This window comes from Callithrix jacchus, chromosome 3, assembly GCF_049354715.1.
Source record: "Callithrix jacchus isolate 240 chromosome 3, calJac240_pri, whole genome shotgun sequence".
Classification (NCBI taxonomy): domain Eukaryota; kingdom Metazoa; phylum Chordata; class Mammalia; order Primates; family Cebidae; genus Callithrix; species Callithrix jacchus.
In genome coordinates, this window is record NC_133504.1 from 142,075,045 (window position 1) to 142,100,803 (window position 25,759).

A 25,759-nucleotide genomic window follows, 5' to 3' on the forward strand; every position below is an offset into this window, starting at 1 on the left:
CTGAAAAATTAAAGAGGTAGTCTAAAGCCACTAACAATACTAAGATCTGTAACTAAATACCTAGAAGAAATGATAAATCCTGAGGTGTTGGGATAACCCCAATTATCCTGATTTCACCATTACACATTGTATGTTTGGAATTAAACACGTAGGCCCATCAGAAGGTTGATAGGCCAGGCGCAAAGGCTCACACCTGTAATCCCAGCACTTTGGGAGGCCGAGGCAGGTGAATCACTTGAGGCCAGGAGTTTGAGACCAGCCTGGCCAATACGGTGAAACCCCATCTCTACTAAAAATACAAAAATTAGCCAGGTGTGGTGTCACATGCCTGTAACTTAGCTACTCAGGAGGCTGAGCCACAAGAATCATTTGGACCAGGAAGCTGGAGGCTGCAGTGAGCCGAGATCTTGCCACTGCACTCCAGCCTGGGCGATGAGGCCAAACTCTGCCTTTAAAAAAAAACCAAAAAACAGTCAAGATAAAGAAATCTCAGCCAGGTGCACTGGCTCACGCCTGTATCCTAGCACTTTGGGAGGCTGAGGCAGGTGGATCACTTGAGGTCAGGAGTCCAAGACTAGTCTTGGCCAACATGGTAAAAGCCTGTCTCTATTAAAAATACAAAAAAATTAGCTGGGTGTGGTGGCACGTACCTGTAATCCCAGCTTGGGAGGCTGAGGGAGGAGAATCACTTGAATCTGGGAGATGGAGGATGCAGTGAGCCAAGATCATGTCACTTCACTCTAGCCTGGGCAACAGAGCGACTCCGTCTCAAAAAATAATAAAATTAAAGGAAGATAAAGATATCTCTTATATTAATAAAAATTCAGTACTTGGGCCAGGCACAGTGGCCCATGCCTGTAGGCAGGAGGACTGCTTACCCAAGAGCGTAAGACCAGCAAGTGCAATGTGGCTAAACATCATCTCTACAAAAAAAATACAAAAATTAGTTCAGCATGGTGGCATGTGCCTGTACTCCCAACTCCTTGGGAGGCTGAGGCAGGAGGATTGCTTGAGCCCAGGAAGTTGAGGGTGCAGTGAGCTGTGATCATGCCACTGCACTCCAGCATGGGTGACAAAGTGAGATCCAGTCTCAAAAGAAAAAGAAAGAAAATTCAGTGATTGGACATAGAAAGCACTCAAATGTTTGTGGCAAGACTGAATAGCAGTGATTTTCTTATAAATATATAACTAAACATCTACTTTGTTGTTGTTGAGATGGAGTCTCACTCCATCTCCCAGGCTGGAGTGAAGTGGTGCGATCTCCACTCACTACAACCTCTGCCCACTGGGTTCAAGCAATTCTCCTGCCTCACCCTCCTAAATAGCTGGGATTACAGACACCTGCCACCATGCCCGGCTAGTTTTTGTATTTTTAGTAGAGTTGGGGTTTCACCATTTTGGCCAGGATGGTCTTGAACTCCTGGCATCAGGTGATCCACCCACCTCGGCCTCTTGAAGTGATAGGATTATAGGCTTGAGCCACCATACCCTGACTACATTGTTTTTATACTACTCTTTGGACCAGAATTAGAATAAGGATCTAAACATGGAATTTGAGGCATGGATCTGACATCATAAATAACTGTGAAGATCCAAGTATCATTTAACACTCAAAGACGAACCTTTCTCAGCTAATTATTTGGTCAAACTTCTAGATACACCCACATTACCAGCAGCAAAGACTTTCATAGGACTACTTAATATATTCTTTTCTCACTCATCCTAACAAAAACACAACCTAATGCTTGAGGAAAGACCTCCCCTTTGACCTCAGACAGAGACGGACTAAGAAGAAACCTTTCTCTGCCATTATGAAGTCAGACTTTGGGAAGCTGGATAAGGTCTGGATGTGACAAGCAAAATATACTGGGATACATCCCTGAGCAGAAAGGAGGAATTTTCTTATTTTCAGTGGGTTTTTCCCAACAGCCCAGCACACTTCCCCCTGTAAATATGTAGATTTCCATGTTTTGATTTCTGGAAAGCACATATTGAAATGTGAACCAGAAAAGCACTGAGGATTGGAATCCAATAAACACCAAAACAAGGGCCTCGCCATCTGTGAAGTTTGGGGTGGGGGTGGGGAGCTCATCCTTTCTTTGAACATTTGCTTCCTTCACTTAAAGAACAATTAAGAACAAAGTAAAAAGAAACAGGTCAAAAGAGCATGGCAGAGGTCAGCCACACTAGTCAAAGGCTTAACACCTCCAGACCTAGGATATACCAAAGGGAGCCCTGGTGCAGTTCTCACTTCCCAACCCATCCTCCTGGCTGCGCGCTCGGCTCCACAGACAGATGGGCGTGGCCTGATCCCCGCAGGAAGATCCTGCAGGAGGACCTGTCAAGCACAAACTGCCTTAATGTTAGCATTGTCCTGGACATGTGTAGCAGGATCTGGGGGAGTGTGAGCTAGGCGCTCCAATACTCACTAACCACCAAATTTCCTCTTATCAGGACACTCAAACTTCTGCAAAATGTCAATTCCCTGCAGGCTCAGGAGGAGTTGTGAGGAAGACAAAACTTCAAGACATTAAAAAAAAAAGTATGACACCCTCAACTCTAGTTGTAATGTATGGCATCTAATTTGAATGGCATCAAACGAAACACAGATAAGTGAGAGACTAACTGATTAACATTTATACACACACATATGCATATCTGTGTGCATGTGTATATATACACATATATCTGGCAACTGGGGCATTTAAGAAATTTTTTACTATGATAAAATATACATGAAATATACATAAAATTTATCATTTACTATGGTAAAATATACATAAAATTTACCATTCTAACCTTGCAAGTATACAGTTCAGTGGCATTAAGTACATTCATGTTGTTGTACTGCCATCACCATTATCCATTTCCAGAACTTTTTCAGTCATCCCAAACAGAAACATTGTACCGTCTGCATGACTCACCATTCTCTCCTCCCCTCAACCCCTGATCACCATGATTCTACTTTCTGTCTGGATGAATTTCATTATCTAGGTACGTCATATAAGTGGAATAATATAGTATTTGTGCTTTTGTCTCTTGCTTATTTAACTCAATATAATGTCTTCAAAGTTCATCTATGTTGTATCATTTGTAAAAACTGACTTCCCTTTTAAAGCTGAATAATATTCCATTGTGTATATATTTTTGTTTAGCCATGTCTTGATATTTGTATTATTTCCCTAAGGCATTTTAAAAACCTGTCTTCGATTATGATCTACATTTTAGAAAAGCATGATTTTCTAGCTCTTAAAAATGCTAGAAATTATACTTGATTTATATATTTAAGCTAATTTTCATCATAATGGGTAAATCAGTACATTTTGCTAGGGAATATACTCTGAAATCCTGCTTTCCATGAGCCTGTCCGATAGGGAAAATGCACCTTCCCATCCATTCTACACACTGAGCAGACAGGACATTTTTCCTTTTATTTCCACTTTCGAAAATGTCATTGTATAGCCACAGGGATGGTTTATACCAAAGGAAGTAAAAACAAAAGTATTAATAAGAAAAAAAAAAGTTTTATCTGAGGCAGTTGCTAGAAAAAAGGTCACTGGCCTTGGTAACTGTTCTGCAGACAGACTTGAATTAGCAGAGGCAAAATAGTCTACCTGCAGCTCTGGGTAACAACTAGAGGCGAATCCCCTCTCTCCTCTCTTTCTGGAGTCGGTAGAAACATTCAGGGAGCCCCTTTTCACTTGCCTTTGTGTTACCTTGCCATAGAGGAGGATCTGATTTGTAAGTGCTTGAGAAAGTCAAACCCAGTAAGGCAGTGAATGTGTTTTAGAATATGAGTTTAATTTAAAGGGCTCACAAACAAGCAGTTCACAGTGTCACTCCTTGGAGCAGGGTCCTCAGCTCTAGAGGGACAGGGTAAACCTGCACTTGGGTGGAGGTAGAGGAACTCACCCTCGGTGGCCTTGGTGTTCTCATAGAATAGAAGGCTGTCTCCTTCAGTGGTCTTCAAGGGGGACACAGCAAAGGTGGGGAGGGGGTCATGTTAGCAACTTACTCTCAAATGGTTTGGGAAAAAAAAATAATACGTATATAAAACAGACTATATGTGGCAAAATGTTAACAACTGGCATACTGGAGTTCTCTGTACTAATCTTGCTATTTTCCTGTAAGTTTGAAATTATTTCCAAAAAAGGAGCTTTAAAAAAGTGGGTCCAGGTTTGTAAGTTTATTCAGCAATACTGGAAAATCTAGAAGGAGAATCCAACACTGGAAATGACGGTGCTTCTCTGAGCTTGGGTCAGCAGGTGAAAACAACAGGAATAATATGAAAACAGGTGTGGGTTTTGGATTCAGATATGCATGGATTCCAATCCAAGCAATTGTGAGACTTTGGGAAAACTCATCTGACCTCTTCAAACCTCAGTTTTGACATCCATAGGGGGTAAAATAGGTCAGAATCTTCACATCACCTCCAAATCCTTTAAATGCTTTATGCTTAAATAAAATGATCCTGTTGTTATACTACTGTAATTACTGCACTTGAAAGCAAGAAGAGAAGAGAAGGGGGTAAGGCAATGTGAAGGAGCAGGGAGACAGCCTCACAGGGGTCCAGGAGGGGAACGAAGGGGGTCATGGAATGCATTGGAGCTATGAGGAGAAACTGACCTGATGAATAAAGAAAATAGACAACATAGGTTATCACAGCACAAAATTATAGTTCTTCCTGCTATCAACACTCCTGGCAGATGGTAGCTACTGTACTCTGACAGTGAGTGAGGAATTGTGTTTATATCTTTTGTTCCCAAATTTACTGTGTTTTATTACATTCACTTAATCTAGCAGACATTTACAATAGGTATGAGAGAGTATGTTGAGTCTCAAATGTAAAAAACAAAAACCACTGAACAATCAATCAACATGCAAATAGTCAACAGATTACCAGTTCCTCCATCAAAAGCAAGATTCTCACAAGCACATCAGCCTCTTTACCCTCTCAGTCTTGAAACCCCAATCTTTCACAAAAAATGAGTCCTCATTCCCAATATCTGTATTTGTATAAGTTATTGTCAAGCCTTCTATTAAATCAGCAAGGCTGAGTTTCTTTTAGACAAATGGTCCCAATGCTGCACAGCTGTTGCTTCTGAAGGGCAACTTCCATGCCTTCACCTTCTAGAATAGGCATAAAAACCACTGGCTTTCACCAGGCCAAAGTAAATTGACTAAATAGGCAAAAAAGTGCAAATCTTCTATTAAATAGATTTGGAAGTGGGTGGGAAGAAACACAACCCGCACCTGCCATCAATTTCTGTGAGTGAAGGAGGCAGCGCTTCTCGGAAGCCTCGAGGAAAGAGGAGGCAACAGTCACTTTCCCTGAAACCCTCCCAGGGGCCACCTTTATTCTTCAGGGCACTGGCTTCTGACCCATGTATTACGAATGTCTGCAAAAGCAAAGGAGTTCTTCCTTCCCTATATCCCTAAATACTGATAAGAACCTCTTTCTAGTGTCCCACAGGGCAGACCCCAAGTTAGAACCAAGTTATGAAATTCCACTGCCATTGTGCCAGGGACCTGCCTTTCCCAGGGTAGAATGAGATGGTGATGGCAAATGCTCCCAGGAGAGGGTGGGGATGGGAGTGGGAGGGATGAGGGAGGTCTAAAACTCAGGTGACACCTCAATCAAAATTTAATACATTAACCAGCCCATGTATCCTAAGAACAAAGATGGGAACTGCTCCCCTCACCCGCCACCATTCATTCATCCAAAAGTAAAGCGAGCTATGTGCGGGGCCCTTGGGACAGTCAAAAGGGTAAGACTTCCCCACTCCCCACCCATAGAGTTTATATTTAGCTCCATATGAGCAATAACCCAATAATTATACAATTAATTACAATGTGATTACTTCAAACAAGTACACTGTACAATGAGAGCTGATCTGACCTACCCTAGGAGGTCAGAGAAGATTAAGATTGCAAAAGAGAGGTGGGAGGTGGGCCATGAAATGTACTAGGAGGCCAGGGAGAACCATGGCTCCCCTGGCAGAGGACAGCTCCTTCACAGGCAACAGATGGGTGGATAGGAGCTGGACACCTTTGGAGGCACAGGGTGCACTTAGCGCCAAGAATGAGGCAGGTGCTGTGTGCTAAAAGGAGATCAAAAGGAGATACTAGAGGCTTGAAAGGAATCTATGGGACAGGCAATATTCCCAGAGCACTGGGCAGTCTCTGAAAGGTTTTAATCAGGGTGGGACACAATCATATTTGTCTTGTTGAAAAATACCACTCTTCCCCTGCTCCATCCATACTTGCACGTTTCTCGAAGCCTCTATTGCAACGCTGTCCCACGGTACTACAATTGTCTTTTTTCCTGTCTGCACTTACCAAAACTCTTATCTATCTTTCTTAGTCTGACAGAAGGAGAACTGAGAATTACATCCTCGTCTGCCATTCTGACATTGAGGGGATTGAAGAAGCCACAAGGGCTTTAAGTTTTTAACTAGCACAGACTGACAGCTGTGACAAAGCCTAGTAATTTTTACACTCAAGGCCAGTGGTTCTCAAACTTTTGCCTGTAGCAGAATCACCTGGAGAGCTTGTTAAAACAGATTGTTGGGCCCTGCTCTCAGAGTTTCCAGCTCAGCAGCTCTTGGGTGGGGGTGGAAAGTTTGCATTTCTAACAAGTCCCAGATGATCCTGATGCTGTTGGTCCAGACCACTTAGGAACTCGGCTTCCAGAAGAAACCCAGGGCATTAGCACAGCAAACAATTTTACCAGGATCTGTATCTTGGAACTCAAAGCAAACCTGCAAAAACAGATTTTCTTGAGTGAGCATATCTGCCTGGCTTTTACGCCTAGAAACCGGCCTAGCACTGGGTCCCCCTGACAAGCTTTGGCAGCCAGTCGGGCACAGATTTCTCGAATCCCCAAGCTTTAGAGGTGGGAAATGTTGCAGAATTCTCCAGTCACAGCTATGGGACTCCAGAATAGTGACACCAGGTGGCAAATACAACTTCTGCAGCACATCAGATCTCAATCTGGTGCACTACATCTGACAGCCCGGAGCCCACATCCACAGCCCATACTAATCCAGCAAGAGCCTCTGAGCTGCCATTTGTAGTGAGTGAAAAACGGCAGATACCTCCTTGGACAGTCCGGGTTCCTCCACACAGTCCTATGAAATACCCGACATTTCTTGGTAAGTAGTCAGATACCATTCACCAATTTTCTAAATTGCTAATCAGATAATTGCTGCAATAGTTAATTCTGCAGCCATTCTACATCTGAATAAGCAAAGTAGAAAGTAATTAGGCCAAAACAATCACATTGGTTTAAAAGCACACTAATGGACAAAATTAGTTTATTCAAATTTGTTTCAACACTCATCAGAACGCTTGCTGGTCAATTTGCTTAATGAGTATTCACTTTTCCCTTAATTTTTCTTGGGTGACATTCACTTAGAGCAATACATTAAGCCTGTTTCCCTTTACCACGAATTCTTAACGACCAGCCCTGTGTTTGAAATGACTTCTCACTGTTTGTGGAAAACAAGAGGAAATGTCTAAAAACAATCTTGCTCTATTTTCCAGAGTTTAAATAACAAAAGTTTCCAATATGTCTATTGAGAAAGCTTTCCTTATTCTTTACATGGCTTTAGGATATTAGCCATCCCCAAAAGCAGGGGGGTAAAAGGGTCAATTCTAAAATTGCAACCTTTGAGTATGTAATTTAAATCAATGACCAATTGGCGGAAAACTCAAGTTGGAAGAAGGAAATTTAGTATTTTTGGAAATCTAAATATTATGTCAATCCCTAATAGCATTTTTCCCAGAATTTTCTTTCTTTTTTTTTTTAAGAGACAGGGTTTCACCATGTTGGCCAGACTGGTCTCGAACTTCTGACCTCAGGTGATCCGCCCGCCTCCGCCTCCCAAAGTGCTGGGATTACAGGCATGAGCCACCACCCAGCCCCCAGAAATGATTATAATTAAAGATATGCAGACTTTTCAGCGGGGAAAATAAATCTGAGAAAATACACCTAATTAAGAAATGCTGTTATCTTTATTAGATGGTATTAAGTATAAATATGGCTTAATGCTTTTAAACAGCCCTCTCTCCTTCAAAATTCAAGGAATCTCACACCAAACAAATAATGACAAAAGCATGTCAGTTCTTATAAATTTTTCTCAGAAATAATAGCTCAGCAATGAGTTTCCTGGCACTAGGATGATTTCAGCCACTATATTTTGTCATAAACAATAAGCTTAGAAAGCTAATGTTAGGTAGGCCATACAGTGTTCGTTTCCATAGTAATCAGTTTTCAGATAGTCACAAATTTTAAATAACTTATCTTGGAAGCAAATTATTTTGAAAAAAAGCGATCTGTGAGCTGAGATTTCAAGACTGGACTTTGGTCCAGATTTGGTCAACCCAAAGGGTGCCAAATTTTATGTTAAAATGTCAGTATAGATTCTGGGAAGATGGTGGTGGCGCATAATTATTGACTTTCCCCAACCATAAAAATCGACAAAGAGAGCAGACTCAAAAACCATGGGGAACATCTACAACTCTAGGTGACAAGGTATTCCACAAACCTACATGACAAACTACCATTAGCTACAGGAACCACCATCAGGCACTCCCTGGAAAGCTCAGAGGGTCGTCCTGATGGTAGACACAGAAAAAAGTTCCAGTTTTACTAGTGAGTGCGGAGTGGGCTGTGCCACCTGTATGTCCAATGTGCCAGAATGTTCTGATTTCTATGAATTAACAAGCCAAGACAAAGCCCCACAATGGGGAGAAGCTGCTGGGATGAGATCTAAGAGGAGGAAATAGGGGCAAAGGTAAGGAAAAGTCCGGGCAAGTGAGCAGTGCGGGTAGGGGCAAAAAAAAAAAGTCCTAGGATATAGAAAAGTAGAGTCTATATATATATATATATATATATATATATATATATATATATATATAACCCCTTTATGAAAACAACTATAAGGCTGGGCGTGGTGGCTCACATGCCTGTAATCCTAGCACTTTGGGAGGCCAAGGCAGCTGAATTGCCTGAGTTCAGGAGTTTAAGACCAGCCTGGCCAACATGGTAAAACTCCCCATCTCTACTAAAAATACAAAAAATTAGCTGGGCATGGTGGTGCATGCCTGTAATCCCAGCTCAGGAGGCTGAGGCAGAAGGATCACTTGAACTGGGGAGGCAGAGCAAGACTCTGTTTCTAAAATAAAATAAAATGAAAACAACTAAGAGAGTCTCCTAGACCTCTGATGCTAGGAAATCTACACTGGCCCTCCTAAAAGTATAGGAAAACTCAGTTAACCACAGAAAAGAATCACACTTGAATTCCACAGTTATTTTTAAAGAAAAACTAAGGAGCAGAATGACATACCTCGTATAAACAAAATCATGCCAGAAGGGCACAAAGGAAAACTATGACCTAATATTTAAAAAGGAGCTAAGAGAAATTAACTAAGTGAAAGAAGCTGTGAAGGACAGCATCCATCAGGATTTTTAAAACTCAGAAATAAGTTGATTGAAGAAAATGAAGATTTTTAAATGGAAGCAAAAGAACTAAGAATTAAGAAAATCATTTCAGAAATGACAGGTAAAGAAAACATGAGAGCAAATAAAAATGAACAGTGCCTTAAATGAACCAGAAGACAGAAAAGAGGAGAAATTCTAAATTCAAACAAATGATGAAATTAAAAAGATGTGAAAGTGGCAGATACAGAATACAGCCAAAGAAGGTCTAACATGAATAATGGGCGTTCCCAGAGCCAACAAAGAACAGAACAAATAGAACACAACAAAATAAAATCTTTATTGGAGAAGAAATACAAAGGAACTCTTAAAATTACACATAAAATTACAGTGTCTGTAGACACTGTCTACAGAAAAAAAATAATCAACAGCAGCCAATACTATAAAACCAACTGGTAGACTTTAAAGAATAAAGGTAGAAAAACATTCCTTTGGATATCTAGGCAAACACCAAGTTAAATGTGAGGGAAAGAAGATCATCATCAGATTTTGACACCACTTTATGGCAAAAGGCAATACAGAAAATAAAGATATCTGAGCAAAGATAAGATGGGCCAGCAATTTTATATTAGCCAACCTGACTACGCACTCCCCGTTGTGGACATGTAATTCAGGATATACTTCCCATGAGGCATCTATTAGAGGGTGCGCTTCAGAAAACCAAAATGCCAGGAAAGCCATGGTAAAAGGACTGGTTGCCAGCATTAAACAGATATTTACCTGTACAACTAAGACCAAATGATGGTAGCAAGGGAGATAGCAGAGTATCTACTTGCGTGTGCTCTGACAAAGAGTATAGCCGTCAGAAAAATGGGGATGAGGTGAAGTTCCAAAAAGTAGAATATGCTTGCTGACTGCCTTTTAGGTATTAACTGGAAGTGAAAGAATATTACTTCCTGGCCATGTTCGGTGGTTCACGCCTATAATCCCAGCACTTTGGGAGGCCGAGGCGGGTGGATCACAAGGCCAAAAGTTCGAGACCAGCCTTACCAACATGGTGAAATCCTGTCTCTACTAAAAATACAAAAATTAGCTGGGCATGGTGGTGTGCACCTGTAATCCCAGCTACTCAGGAAGCTGAGGCAGGACAATCGTTTGAACTCAAGAGGCAGAGGTTGAAGTGAGCCGACATCGCACCACTGCACTCCAGCCTGGTGATAGAGCAAGACTCGGTCTCAAAAATAAAAAATAAAATAAAATAATATTACTTCCAATCCCCAGCTCAGGAGAGAAGTGTAAGAGAAAAGTACAATGCTGGCTAATTGAAATGTTACAGTAGCAAACCAACAGAAAATAGCCCCCTCAAAAAGAGCAGACAAGGGTATTAGAGAAAGCTATCAGTCCGAAGGCAACCATTAAAACCAAAAATACAAATCTAACAAAAAAAATACGAATCTTCACAAATACCCAAAGGTACACCAAAAAGAGACAGAAAGCAGAACAAGAGAACACACCACTTACACAGTCCCCTCATTAAAAAGAAAAATCAAACTGAGTATGATCAAACGTCTAAGTCGCCACCTTACAGGAAATATTCAAAACGCTACAGGTGAAGACTGCAGGAATGCAATCAGAATGCAAAGCTACACAGGACAAGTGCAGTTTCCTTAACAAAAAGGGGGCTAAAACCTAAAGAGAAGAAATGACTTAAAGGACATATCAACCAATTGCTACATGAAGATCTTGTTTGTCTCTAACTTATTTATCTTCAATAGGAAAATGTGAATACTAGATATTCAATGACATTATGTAATTATATTGATTTGGAAGGGCTTGATATTGGCATCGTCATTATGTTCAGAAAAGAAGGTCTTTGTAGTTTAGGACTACATACTGAAAATATTTACAGATGAGATTCTGTGATGCTTGAGACATGCTTCCCAGTCATGGGAGATACAGTGGATAGAGGTCATGTTGGTATATGTGTTGAAGCTAGAAGGTTATATTGTACACTATTCCATTTGAAATGTTGCTGTCAATTAAAATACGCATTTTTTTTAAGTTTTGTTCTTCCATACTGAAATAAAATGGCTGCTAACACATTTTCAAACAAGCCAGGGAATATCCTAGAGGTCATAAACTCCCTACTGCTTTTGTTTTTAAACTCTTCCCTAGTCAACTGATAATAAATTTCAATAGGGTCTACTTAAATGTAGACCCTGAAATTCTCATCCAAAATAGGTGCTAACCAATGATAATTACCGTAGATAAAAGGAATTGTGAAACCTGGAGCAAATATATTTAAGCAGCTGAGTTCATAATTAGTTAAGCAGCCACACATACAGACCTAATGCTGGTAATTTCATTAAATTGTTAACTGACATCCTGCCAAGCACCTCAAGATTCCGCAATACCGTCAACCAAGGCTGTTGTCACTGGGGATGCCTTCCTGACCATATCCCAAAAGGGTACCATTTTCTATCACTAGACAGCCTTTATCTTGGATTTCCTCCCCAAGAGCCAGAACAATACCATCTGTAACAAGAGTAGGCTACAGTGCCCAAGAACAGACAGAGAAGGAACTTTCCCGTCCTGAGGAATGCAACGGTGTCAGTTCTTCATTTGAAACTGGAGAGTTTATCACTTCATGGGCCAGTGAAAGACCACCCTAAAGCTAAAATGCAAAAAGCCGGATGAAGTCACCTTGATGTCACCTCTCTGCTGGCATCACACCCAGGCCAGCTACAGTAACAGGAACATTGAAACTTGACATGCAGTTTAGGGCTGACAGGGGCTAAACGGCACCATGTCAAACAGACTAACAGTTATTACAACAGTTATTATTAAAACAGAAGTGGGTCATATTTTAATAAGAAAAAGAGGAATGAATTTTAAAAGGAGGTGCGCAACCTCCAGTCCTTGGAGAGATAACAAAGAGCATCCAGCCTGGACCCCAAAACGTCTCTCTCAGCTGTGAAAGAGCATTCCAGAACAAACAGATCCAAACCTGCAGACTAATAGCACACTTCAGCACATTAAAGGCTCCAAAAGTCCTGAAAGTGAAGACCCATGTCACTAGTCAAGCCTCTTTGGTAACTCCTCCATCAAAAACAGCTGTTGAACGAAGAGACCTGCTGCTTTGAAGTTATAGAAACTGGGGCAGGGACTTACTGGGATAGAGCTGGTGCACAGCCCTCCGAAGGGCAGGACTGGTGGCAGGCAGTGTGACAAGCACCTCACAAAGCTTCCCTGACTCCCCTCCCACCCACCTCCCCCAGCCCCTGGATCCTGAATCTCCATTTCCCGTTGTTCTAGTTGCCTTCTCTGGTTTTCCTCTTTTTTGAACTGGTGTCCCGACCCTCTGCATAACCTTTCTCTTTCTTCGTTAATTAACCATATTTTGGTACTGAAATAAGTCTAAATTAAACTGCTTTCTATGAGAGCCCCTCAAATTACATCTTTTTTTCTTCTGTCTGGACTCCTGGACTTCTCTCTCCTGGAGAGAAAATAATTCACTAAAACATAAGCCCCAAGAGAGGATGAAGATTATTGCCTGCTATGTTCACTGCTACACCTCTGACACTTCAATAACTGTGAATAAATCTATGGATTTCGGGTATAGGGTCAGTTTAAAGATACGAGAAGGGACCAAGAGAATGAAGATTGAAGCTGTAATGTTAAGCACTCATGGTCTATGGCCAGAGCTGGTATTCCAGGGGTCAGTATGGAGCAAAGCCACTAGACCCACATGGGACCCACCTTACTCGCAGGCACACACACGTGATCTGGGCCACACTCTTTGAAACTCAGTGGTTCTGAAACCAAGATGATCATTTAACTAATATCCCTTGAAAATGCTGGAATGTAAATTGGGCAACACATTTAGCTCTACAAAAAACTTCACAAACCCTCCTACATATGCTGGTTTATTTTAAAACAGCAAGGGGAGGGGTGTCCTTTTTTATCAAAGTGATGCTTTTTGGTTCGGCTAAAAACGTACATACTATTTCCTTGTGGCATATACACAGAATATAGTAAAATAAGCAGATGAACGTTTAAACATTCCACTTAAGTATTTTCATTAGCTATCCTAATATATTTTAGGTTAAGAATCCTGGGTTAATTAAATAATGACAAAAATTCTAAAAACCAGTCCTTGTGATTATTTCACTAGCCAAATAAATATCCCATTTCTTAAATTGAAAATCTTCCAAGGTACCTTCCCTCAACAACAGCCATTGAAAAGAAAGTCTGCATTGTCAAAGTTAGGATGGAAATGCATTTGAAATACTTTAGGCCAAAAATTATATCCTTTGAAAAGTATCTGTACTATCTTTACTTCAGTCTTTCCAAGGAGAATTCTCAAGATCTTTTTAACATTCTTGTTTTATTTTTAAGCATGCACTAGCCAAGGAGAATAATAGCCGACTTCTCCGTCTCCTGCCACCTTCCACGCTTCTAAAATTTCCAGTAAATATTTTCCCCAGAAGCCAATTGAATTCTGTTCTAGAAATACTTCTTTTCCAATAAAAAGAGACACATTACCTTCTGGAGGTCTTTGTGATAATGCTCTCCTTTGTTCTAACTCTGTCAACTAATTCCTCTGCTTAAGAACCTACATAGGCCATTATATTTAAATTACTGGGAGTCCCGGCGTTGTCTGGAAGAATTTTCTAAAACCCTCTGTAATGAGTTACCTAGGGTAAACCCAAATGAAGTTGGATATTTTGCTTCACTAAGCAATTTAAAAATACAAGATAAAGGAGCACAGTTTCGCCTTTTTCATATTTTCTCTTATCTTTTTTCTACTTGGTCAAGAATGAGGCATTCACTACTGGCAAGTGCTATCAGACCTTCCTTTTCCTTAAGTGATAGAGTTCTGCCCACCACAAACAGCCCCCTTCCTCCTCCCTCCCCTGACTCCCTGGGTTGGGGTGGGCAGCCAACAGTGCTCATAACACCCTGTCAAAACAGACTGGGAGTTCCAGGGAAGAATCTCAAGATGATCTAAACCACCCAGGCCCCTTATCAAGGTTTGCACTCGTTTGTTGCTGCCTTTGCTTCAATGAATGAACTGACATAAACATGGTGTATTATTTTGCTAAATATTTAAAATAGGGTAATAAGCAAAGAATGAAAGGTCATCTATTGTCACAATCAGATGTTAAGCCCACAGAATCTCTTGTCCTGGCCGGTGTCGGGGCAGCAGTAGTGGGGAGAAGGGAACAGAAGCAGTCTTGGACTTAAACACAACTCAAAATACATATCCATGCTGGATTTGCATTGAACATGCAACATAGGTAATACATGCAAAAGTGATATCCATACTTCTCCATTTTTAAAACTCACTTCTCTGAATAGGCAACTACTTAGCCAGATTACATTTACAAAAATCTCACATCACATATAGCACTGCAGGAAAGACCAATTATTGAAGAATAAAAATCCAGGTGCCCTAAAAATTATCCCATCTTATCTTCCGCTAGTCTCTACAGACATTCCATCTGTGGGAGAAGAGCCTTCGGGTAACTCTAACCTTTGTTTCTGCTCTTCACATCTTGACCAAATTCCACCCCATTCAGGCCCCTATCTTCCTTTCAATTGGCCACTCTATTGAAAAAGTCATGCCTATGTCCTCCAAACCAATGGTAATAAATAGCACCAGAACTGTTACTTAAATCTTATTACAAGTCCTGTAACCTTAGCAGCTACCCAGCATTCATCTTCCTATAGGTCCTAGGCTCCTTAAAGGCAGGGATCCCATCTTAACATCATTTTATTAATACCTGCCACGTCAAAATTGATGATGTCTACCATCCAGGAGCTGCGGAATTGCAATTTCATTTCTACCACCTTCCCCACTGGACCACTGGCTGATCTCAAACATGTCACTGAGCCATGACCACAAAATGACCAGAGGGACAGGACAGATGGGAAGGGGAGTCAGAGTGGTGGGCAAACCAATCCATCCTTGAGTAATCAAGAGAAGAGGACTTCGGGAGCCATCCTTCGTCCATACAGACCTTTCAGCCTCCGTGCCACATTAGAGCACGATTCTTAGGGTAGCGCTGAATGACTGATTATGGATTTCTCTAGACCTTGAGCTTCCTTTTATTTGTCTTATTTTGACACTCACTTTAAGCTATCACACGGTACATTTTCTTCGGTGGTTAGATCCCACCACACCTCACAGATCAATAACCCATTTTTAGGTTGTGGGTTCTTTACTGGCTGTTTTCAATATAGCTGAAATTGTGTCTATAGTCATGGATTATGTTAGTGTCTACATAGCATTGATGAGAAACTCTGCCCCACAGCCAAGGCAGGGAGGAAAGAAAAACGACCGGTTATTTTCCCATTTCTGAATTATTCCAAAAGGATTTCAGACAGGCCCTTAAAGGGCCATCAAACCAACCGAGTTGGGCAGGACCTAAGAATCGGTTCAAAATGACAATTACTTGGTTTTCTTCACAGCTCCAGCAAAGGCCCTATAACTAGCTCTGGTAACACAATAAAGTCTCTGCCAACTCTTCCAATGAAAAAACTTTCCTTAAAAAAAAAAAGTTCAATTTCCTTATGGGGCAATTTAAATGACTCTCATTTTGTTCTACTCTTCACTCACACAACACAAATATTTGAAGACTGCCATTCACTAAACCTCCCCTCACCTTATCTTCTCCAGGCTTAATAAATCCCATTTCTTTAAGTTGCGTTTAAAGGACCTATTCCCCAAAGCTTTCATCAACTCTATGCCGTCGTCTAAACCCAATATGGCCATTTTATTCCCTAAGAACAAAAAACATACCTTAAACATGGCCTAGTGCAGAGAAGAACACAGGATTCCCTTCATAGTCTACACTTCTTTTCATGAAAACTTCCTTTTCACCCTATGACTGGTTCACAGTTAACACACCATTCTTTATAGTCCCCAATGCCACCATCATATTATAGAGCCAAGTTCTATGACTTTGGGGTTTAGTTTCTTATAGGGACCTGACCCTAAGAAGAATTTCATTGACATCTTCCATCGTGTCTGTGAAATTCAGTTTCAAGAAAATGCAGTTCACAAATAATCAATGAGCAAACACAGCAGAGTCCAACATTATATTCCCTCCCTCAGACAGGCCACCCCTCCTCCTCTTGGCTATATTTCCACTCATTCCATAGTATCAACATTACTTCCAGTTACCTACACCCATGATCATTCCAGTTCTCCTTCCCCTCAATCTCATCAGTCCCTGACACACAGAAGGTGCCCATAAAATACTCCAAGTGAGTGAAGACCTGCACCTTTATCCTGCTGACTCTTAACGGCGCTTTCTTTCCAAAGCATGCACCCTAATGCCCAGGCCCTCTACCCCTTCACCCAGAGATAATCTAAAGATCCCATGTCTGCCCAACTCCCCAGCACACAGCTCGCAGCCGTGAGTTTAATGCTAAAATAGTCTCCACAAAAATCTCCATTAGATATTTGTATGCAAATGTTCATTACAGCATTGTTTGCAATCCAAATGTCCATCAAAGGACGAATAGGTAAACAGAATATGGTCTATATATACAATGGAATATTATTCAGCCTTAAAAAGGAAGACAATTCTGACTTACACTACAACAAGATGAACCTTGAGGACTTTATGCTAAGTGAAATAAACCAGTCAAAAAAAAAGGACAAATTCAGCATTTGAGAGATACCTGGAATAGTCAAATTCAGAGAAAGACATTAGGATGACTGATCTCATGGACCCTAGGTTAGCTACATGTACAGCCAGCAACTGGGGGAGAGAGAGGGGAGCTGCTGTTTAATGAGTATAGAATTTCAGTTTTGCAAGATGAAAAGTGTTCAACAGTGTGAATGTACTTAACACTACTGAACTATGCATTTAAAGATGAATAGGGTAATAAATTTCATATTATGTATATTTTACTCTTAAAAAAAAAAAAAAACGCCAGGTGTGGTAGCTCACACCTGTAACACCAGCACTTTGGGAGGCTGAAGCTGGCGGGTTGCTTGAGCCCAGAATTTTGAGACTACTCTCTACAAAAAAATAATTAGCCAGGTGTGGTGGCACACGCCTGTGGTCCCAGCTACTCAGGAGGCTGAGATGGGAAGATCACATAAGTTAGGAGGTGGAGGCTGGAGTGAACCATGATCATGCCACTGTACTCCAGCCTGGGCAACAGAGCAAGACCTGTCTCATAAACAAACAAACAAACAGACCTTCCGTTAGTCTTGGTTGCCCACAGCAAGGGGGTGTCCAAGTTTTAAGGAAGGGCTTGGCCTCTCACTTCACCAGACTGTTGGAACAGGTTGGGGAGTATATCTAACTGGACAGAATGGTGGAACAGGCAGCCCTGACTAGTAAGCAAAGCCTGGGGGCCACTCCTGGGTCAAATCCACCTTACCCTCGACTTCAAAAAGCCTTCTTCATAACCTAAACTCAGCACTAAATACACATTCCATCCATGCTTCTTAAGGCTAAAGAGAAGAGTCTTACCTTCCTAGCCAATTTCCTAACCCCAGCCATCATACCAATAAAAAGATTTGATAATCCTCAAGTCAGATCTGAATGCCTTGCTCCATGTTTCTACAGTTTTTTCCAGCTGAAGCCACAAATATACTACCTTCTTCCTTTAAGGTTGAGAAATTAATCTCAAACATTATCTCTCATGCGGATGCTTTTACCGATCCCTGATCTCCTACTACCTGCCCATCGAGATTTAAGCTCATCTCCTTTAAAATCCTGCCCAGAGTACTTTGCACTTAAGACAACCGAATTCTACTTTGAATCAGAGGCTGTGCTCTTAAGAGGCTGTGCTTCTGCCCTGTCCTTCCTCCAACCCCAGCCCGTAACGGAAGACCAAGGCATTGGGATTGGTAAACCTTTGTTAAACTGAATCCAAAATGTTTACTGGGCATTTATTATGTTCAAAGCTTAGTGTAAGTGCTGGAGAATGGAAAAGATGTTAAACTAATACTTACCAAACACCAACCACTATGTCTAGCCTGGGGCAATGGACAAGTTCAACTTTGTCCTTTAACTCCTAAGGGAAGCAGTCAAAGAAAAGCTCCTTGACTGATTTCATGGACCCCAGATTAGCAACATGTACTTATTCACCTAGAGAAAATGGACATTTACAGACATTTCCCCCATCTAAACTTTGATCCAGAAATCTGTATCTCTTTTGGTGGAAAGTAACCGAAGAATACAGTTAAACAAAGAGCCAATTGGATAAATATGCATTACCACTAACTGTGGTATATTAATTAAATATAACAACTTCATCTTAATACCAAAAAGAACCACTCGACATAATCTGTTTACACATTTTCCATTTTTTGTTTTCTGAGAGGCAAAGCTGAAAGGGGAACATAAGAAAATCAGCCCGATAGTGGAGTCCACACACTTCCTCTATGAGGGGCACTGTGCTAAGCATATTACATGCAGAATCTCATGTAATCCTCGCAGGAGCCCTACATTATCAACTCCATTTTACAGATGAGGAAATGAAGCTTAAGGAGAGGTTAAGTGTCTTGTCCCAGAGCACACAGCAGGGAAGAGGCAGAAATGGAATAAAAATCCAGGGTGTCAACTTCAGAGCCCAAGCTCATAATTAACTGATGCCACGTGTCCTGAATAATGTGGTTTAAACCTTAAATTTTGCAAAAATGTTGAAAACCCGTCAGAAAGGTATGTATAGGAAGATGTCTAGCAAAATGTGTCATAATCAAAATGTAAGCATAAAAGCCAAAACATAAGACGAACGGGAAAAGTACCAGACACAAAAATTTCTGTTGGATAAATCTTACAAGATGTGTAGTTTTCTTTTGTTTATTTCCTGGAGAAAAAAAAAAAGTTCAAGATCTATTCAGTCTCTAAGACTAGTGATTTCCTAACTCTTATCAAAAGCTAAATAAAACAAGATAAAAATATTAAAGTTTATTTCATTTTAAAAACTATCGGCTGGGTGCAGTGGCTCACACCTGTAATCCCAGCACTTTGGGAGGCCAAGGCAGGTGAATCATCTGAGGTCAAGAGTCCAGACCAGCCTAGCCAACATGATGAAACTCTGTCTCTACTAAAAATACAAACATTAGCCTTGTGTGGTGGCTTGCTCCTGTAGTCGCAGCTACTTGAGCAGCTGAGGCAGGAGAATCGCTTGAACCCAGGAGGTGGAGGTTGCAGTAAGCTCAGATTGCGCCACTGTACCCCAACCAGGGCAACAAGAGCAAAACTCCATGTCAAAAACAAAAAACTGTCAATTTGGTATTTACTGATACCCATGCTCAAGAATTATAGAGAAATAGTCAAGTTCTATATATACTTGAGGCATTCACTCATTTATTAGGTGCCTAACCCATCCCTAGCCTGTGCCAAGCACCTTTACAAAAATCTCTTTCTAATCTTTAGGGCAATCATATTAACAGAGTAGGAATACTCCCATTTTAGGGACAACAATAATTCCCGTTTTACAGATGGTAATTATGGCTAACATATATTGAGCCTGTACTATGAGGCACCATTCTAAAAGTTTTACATGTAGCAACACATTTACTGGCAGATATTAAGAAATTTGCCCAAAGTTACAGAGCTAGTAAGTGGCAAAACTAGGATGGAAAATGAAAACTCAAAAAGGTTAAGCAGGTGGATCACGCTTGTAATCCCAGGACTTTGGGAGGCCGAGGCAGGCGGATCATGGGATCATGAGGTCAGGAAATTGAGACCATCCTGGCTAACATGGTAAAACCCTGTCTCTACTAAAAAGACAAAAAAATAGCCGAGTGTGGTGGAGCCTGTAATCCCAGTGCCTCGAGACTGGGGCAGGATCACTTAAACCCAGGAGGTGGAGGTTGAAGTGAGCCAAGATCGCGCCATTGCACTCCAGCCTGGGTGACAGAGCAAGACTCTGTCTCCAAAAATAAATAAATAAATAAACAAACAAACAAACAAATAAATAAATAAATAAAAATAAAACTTTTACCTCCTGACTCCCTCCCAGGCCTTCCTCACTGTGGACTTACAGCTGTGGCAATATCTATTCAAGTTAACAGAACTGCACGGGAAATTTTGCATATTTGGATTCCTCCAAGTGTCATTTAATCCCATTTTTTGCTTGAAGGCTACAGAGCTGTCAGTCATGAAGCCATCAGACCAACACAAGGTAGGCTGGACTGTGCTCCTCCTACTTGTCATCTGCCTCTGCGTGGTCCCAGGGGGAAGATTTGGATTCCTGCATTCACCAGAGCCCAGTGGGAAATGCTAAGGGTTGGCAGGATCAAGTCCTAGAGCCTAATGCAACCTGAAGAGCACAGGCCCCATCTACGGGGGCCATGACCTTCAATTCTTAGAGAGAAGACAGAAATAGAGATCTTGATAAAAACTCTAGATTGTTTAATATCACCTCAATGTTTTCTAAAAAGCATCATGTAGGCCAAACAAAACACGTCTCCGCCGGCTATCAGATTACAACTGCCCTTTACTTAAGAATCTGAGGTCAAAAGATGAGCAGTATGATCATGTCCAAAAAATGTCAGAAATCAGAGCTGCTGGGCCAAACTGACTCAACTCTAGTCCTCTCTATGTACAACAAAGATTTACACTGGATTTGCCCTCCAGGCAAACTTTTACCTCCGCTTACTCCCTCCCAGGCCTTGCTCATTCTGGACTTATAGCTATGGCAATATCTATTCAAGTTACTAAAACTGCACATGCAATTCTGCATATCTGGATTCCTGTAAATGTCATTTAATTCCTCTTTTTAAAAGTTACCACACACTAATGCAGCAAAAGAAAGCACTTCAACATGATAGCCTGCCAACTCTTCAACTGAATTCATTCTGGAGAAAATGCTGCCACAGCCTTGACCACTACACCTTGAAGGGGTCCCCACACTGCAGTCCAGCTCTGAAAATTCCACTGGAGACACTGTGATTCTTTTCCTTGTGTCCTTCTTTAATTATCTGGAAGAAGCTTGAGGAAATGAGTCAAAACCCTAAGGGTAACTTTGAAGGACTGTCAACAACAGCAGCAAAATTCATCACCACAACATCTTTACATAAATGTGCTCCAAGGAAAGCCCGCAGAATACCTGGCACATTTCTGATGAGAATTTCTTTTGGGAGAAAAAATGGCCCTGGATGGTAAATTGTCGTTATTTCTCATTGTGTTATCCAGGGTAAATAGCCAATGGTATCAGCCATTATTAGGGGTGTTCTCTCCCACCTATGCACAAGACCATGTTTATGTTTTGGAGAGATGGATTTAAATTGGCTTGCATCATCATTTTAGAGACAGCTTACCTTCATTTCAGAGACCCTACCTGGAATGGGTCAGCTAACACCTAAAGCCAGCATACCACAGGTTAAATGCCTACAGCCCCTTCTCCAAGCTAAAATTTAATGAATCCTCCCTCCACAAATACTCTCTTGTCATAAGACATGCAATTCTCAGTATTTTTGACCAAAATTAGGAAGGTAGTGACATTGGCCATTCTACATTCCCAGAACCTCCAACAATGCCTGGCACATAGTAAAAACTCATTAAATATTTTTGAATGAATCTTACAACAGATTCTGGTGAGTAATGTGAATGGATATACAGCTGGGCACATGAAGCCAATCTCATTACCTTCATGGTAGTGAGAAATCATCAGGTTTCACCACTGATGATTTGGGGCTTATTCTTGCCAGTTTCTCCAGCTGTAAAACATTAGAGTAATAGTACTACCTCCTGGGCTCATTGAGACTACTAGAAATAGCAGGTAAAGCCCCAAGCACCGGGCCTGGTACATCGTTTCCAACTGAAGAGCAACAACTATGTATCACACATGTCATACGGAATTTAAGATGCGTTAGAAAGTATGTTGTAAATGCACAGCATACGGGATTTACAGAGTCACGAGAAGAAAATAGGGGGATGAGTGGGGGGAAAAACAATAGGGATAAATGAATTGTCTGGGATCTCTTTATAAGACCATTTTATTATTTCCAGCAGGATAATTTAGAGTGCCTTGTGTCCAGCTGCTGAGAATGACTCCAGCCTCACACCTGCAGGAACGAGGCGAGAAGGTATGATTCACTATTCCTTGCAGGTTCATCCTGTTAGGCACAGGAGCTGTAATACTGTTGTAGGGGGGAAGGGGAGGAGAAGAATGAGGGTTAGGACAAAGTGGGTACCTCCTAGCCCTCAAAGAGCAATGCAGAGGAATATATGGGAATTGAGGGGCGGGCAGCATAAGCCACAGCTCCAGTCAGATGCAACCATACACTATGAGGTCCCTGTGAGCAGGAGAGGCAGAGGAATTTCAAAGAGGCAGGCAGAGACCAGGGAAATAGTTGAAAAGACTGCTGAGTCTACACTTAGAACATTGGAGGATAATTCTAGACGCAAAGGATACTTCAGGATGCAGATGCCCCCTTGTACTCTGGAGGACACTGGATTCCCCGGAATGTAAGCACCCTGCCCAAGGACACGCAGCCAAGGAATGGCAGAGAAAAGGAGAATCCCGGGGAGAGAGCAAGGCTTGGTCGTTATACCACACTGCCCCCCAGGAGGCAGACCTTCAAATTTCCTTTGCCAAAAATCTACTGGGAAGAAGGAAACCATTGATTCATTTAATTTTTTAAAAGGCAGATATTCAATGTGGGCTGTCTTTCTAGTCTCCTAGTAGGGTCTAGTTCACATACCTTAACTGATATTAAAAAGGCCAAGGCACAAAAACAAAGACCAGATGAGTCTTTTTAAGACAGGTAATCAAATCCTCCAGGGAATCCGAAGACTCCCGCGTGACCCCTGCTGACCCCTCCTGCTGCGCAGGGGTCCAGATGCAAGGCCTCTCTACCCCCACAGGAAAGCCCTCACAATGGTTACAAGACGAGGACCCGGGAGGCTGCGCCTGGAAGCTTTCTAGAGAAACTGACCGATAGTCGACAGTCTCACAACCCTTCATTGCGCCGCTTCCTTTCAAGCACTTGATTCCAGCTCAGACTCACTTTCTATCCTTACATCATCAGGGTAACCTTAAAGGTTTGTTTTTTAAAATGACCTGGAAGAGAACAGGGCTTCAGGGGTTAGCTTCAGTGAGCGACCTGCACTCGCGCGCACCAGCGACACCGAGAAAACAAGTGAACCGGAGGCAGGAATCTGACCGAGCGGCTCCAGCAGCCTGGAAGTCCTACACCTAAGACCCAAGTTCCCACGCGAATATACCTAGATTTTTGTTACAGCTTTAAGAACTAAGATTTGCAAAAAGTTCCACTCCATCTCCCTCTCCATCCCCAGGCAGCCCCGAAGTCTCGACGCCCCGGGAGTGGAGAGACGGGCGGTTACGAACCTCAAAAATGTCCTAAGAAAATAAGGACCTGCGAATACAGTTCGCAGGCAGCCGGACTAGGGGCTTCCAGAGCCCGCCAGGCAGGCCAGGCACTGGGCCAGCGGGCTAGGCGGCCAGGGTCAGAAACCGCAGAGTATCAGCACGCTGTCCGCTGCCTTAGAGGAGCAGGCGGCAAACGCAGCCTCCAGCAGCCCCGGGGCGCTTGGCAGGAATGAAACGGCGCCACGGCAGAAAGAGGCGAGCACGCGATGTAGGAAAGCAAAAAGTCTGCAACCTAGCGGCTGCTTTCCACACGCCCTACCCAAGTTGTCCCCGTCGCCACTACCGCCAGGTTCACGGGGGTCCAGCCCCACACTCGCACGCCGCACGCTTCCCGTGCAAAACCCTAACCAGGAGGCGGGGAAACGCTGCAGCCTTCGATTCGTCTCCACGGGTGGCGCCGCGAGCAGAGGCAGCAGCGGGTCGGTCCCCAGCTCTGGGCACAAAGAGCGCCTGCGGTTGGAAGGCAGCAGCCGCAGAGGAGAGAAAGGGCTCTTTAACTTTGCCCTCCGCGTGGCGGAGAACCTGTGGGCAGGTCATCCTGGGCACCGGTTACACACACGCAACTTTTAACAAAAGGAATCTGCGGCCGCGCCTCGCACGGAGAGATAAGGCGCTCGGTGCGAACCCCTGAGCCGCCCGCCTCCGCCCCCAGCGCACCATCGGCACAAAAGCTACCCCAAACTCACATGCAGCCTGCAGCCTCGCTCACGCCTAACCCCCTTGCTGTCCCCACTCCCGAAAGAACCCCGGCTTCGCGCCCCCCACCACCAGCAGCTGAGGTCTCCTCGCACAGGTGAGCAAGGCAGGCCTCTGGAGAGTCCGAGGGCCGCCTGGAGTCTCCCCGGAGGCTGGAACGCAAGGGTATTGAGGGCCCGCAGCTCCCCCTCCGGACGCACCCTGGCGTGTACCACCCTCCCAGGCACAGGTTTCGCCGAGGAGTCGCACGGCCGGGGTGCCCGCCGCGGTGTCCCACCTGTCTGGACGCGGAGCAGGAGGAGCAGAACGCAGAGAAAATCCCAGGCGCCACGAGCGCCTCTCATCGCGGTGGCTACTCTGGGATCCGAGCTCTGGTCCACGTTCCAGCTCTAGCCCAAGTGCAGCGAGCGCGGCAAAGCCGAGCCCCCAGAGCCGCGAGCGCCGAGCGCAGCCCCTCCTCCCAGCGCCCTCCCACTGCGCGCCGGCCACGCCCCTCCTCGCCTCGCCTCCCTCGCGCCCGCCCGGGTCTCGCTCCTTCCCGGCGGCGTCTGGCCCCTGCTCTTTCGACGTGCTAATGCCGGGGGGGCTGTGCCCGCCCTTGCCGCTGGCTCTTGACCCCGGAGCCCCTTTCTCTCTCCACCTCTCCAACCCCGGGATGTGGTCTGCCCGTCCGAGGCCGTTCCCGAACCAGGGAGGTGCTGCCCGCTGGCTTTGTGAAGCTGGGCACCACGCGCACGTTAGGGCACGGGCCCGCCACCTGCCAGGTGCTCTCCAGACAATAAAGGTCGGCTCCCCGCCCCTCCGGCGCGTTCGAGCGAGAGTAGGCTGGACGCCGCTGGTGGTGGAGGTACGGGGATGGGGAGGGGAGCGGTAGGAAATTGAGCCCCGACATTACCCTCCAGGCCTGTTAGGAGCGCCTGGCACCGCGGTAAAGGCTGAGCCTGGCTTAGCTAATTGTTTCTGCTCAGTTTCTCCACCTGCTTTGTAACATGTAAGGACACAGTGAGTTCCTATTGGTCGGCTTGGCCTACGCCCAAGAAGCCCGTACCCGGACTTTTGTGGAGACTGGGGCGAGGGAGTGGGGAGGGGCGCGCTGCGAAGTTTGCTCTGGGAGCCCAGGTTTTCTTACACATTTCTCCCCCCACCCCAATGCTGCCAACCCCTGTAATGATTTCTCTGCCTCTGTATCAGACGACGGTTTCAGGGCTAGGGATCCCTGTGTTCCTCTTAACTGCTCTTGCCGGTCCC

The 25,759-nt window shown here is 43.5% G+C and overlaps 1 protein-coding gene across 27 annotated transcripts in view; it reads right to left on the reverse strand.

The window, feature by feature from the left end:
- Window positions 1-25,473, reverse strand: part of KIT (KIT proto-oncogene, receptor tyrosine kinase) — an 84,794-nt gene extending 59,321 nt beyond the window's left edge. For 10 of the 27 annotated variants that reach the window (XM_078366031.1, XM_078366030.1, XM_078366032.1 and 7 more), the window contains exons 1-2: window positions 24,789-24,913; window positions 651-767 (exon numbers count right to left, since the gene is read on the reverse strand). In XM_078366031.1, coding sequence (XP_078222157.1) covers window positions 651-729 — 79 coding nt within the window. In that variant the 5' untranslated portion in view covers window positions 730-767; window positions 24,789-24,913. 27 annotated transcript variants of the gene reach the window in all.
- Between the last annotated feature and the right edge of the window lie 286 nt (window positions 25,474-25,759).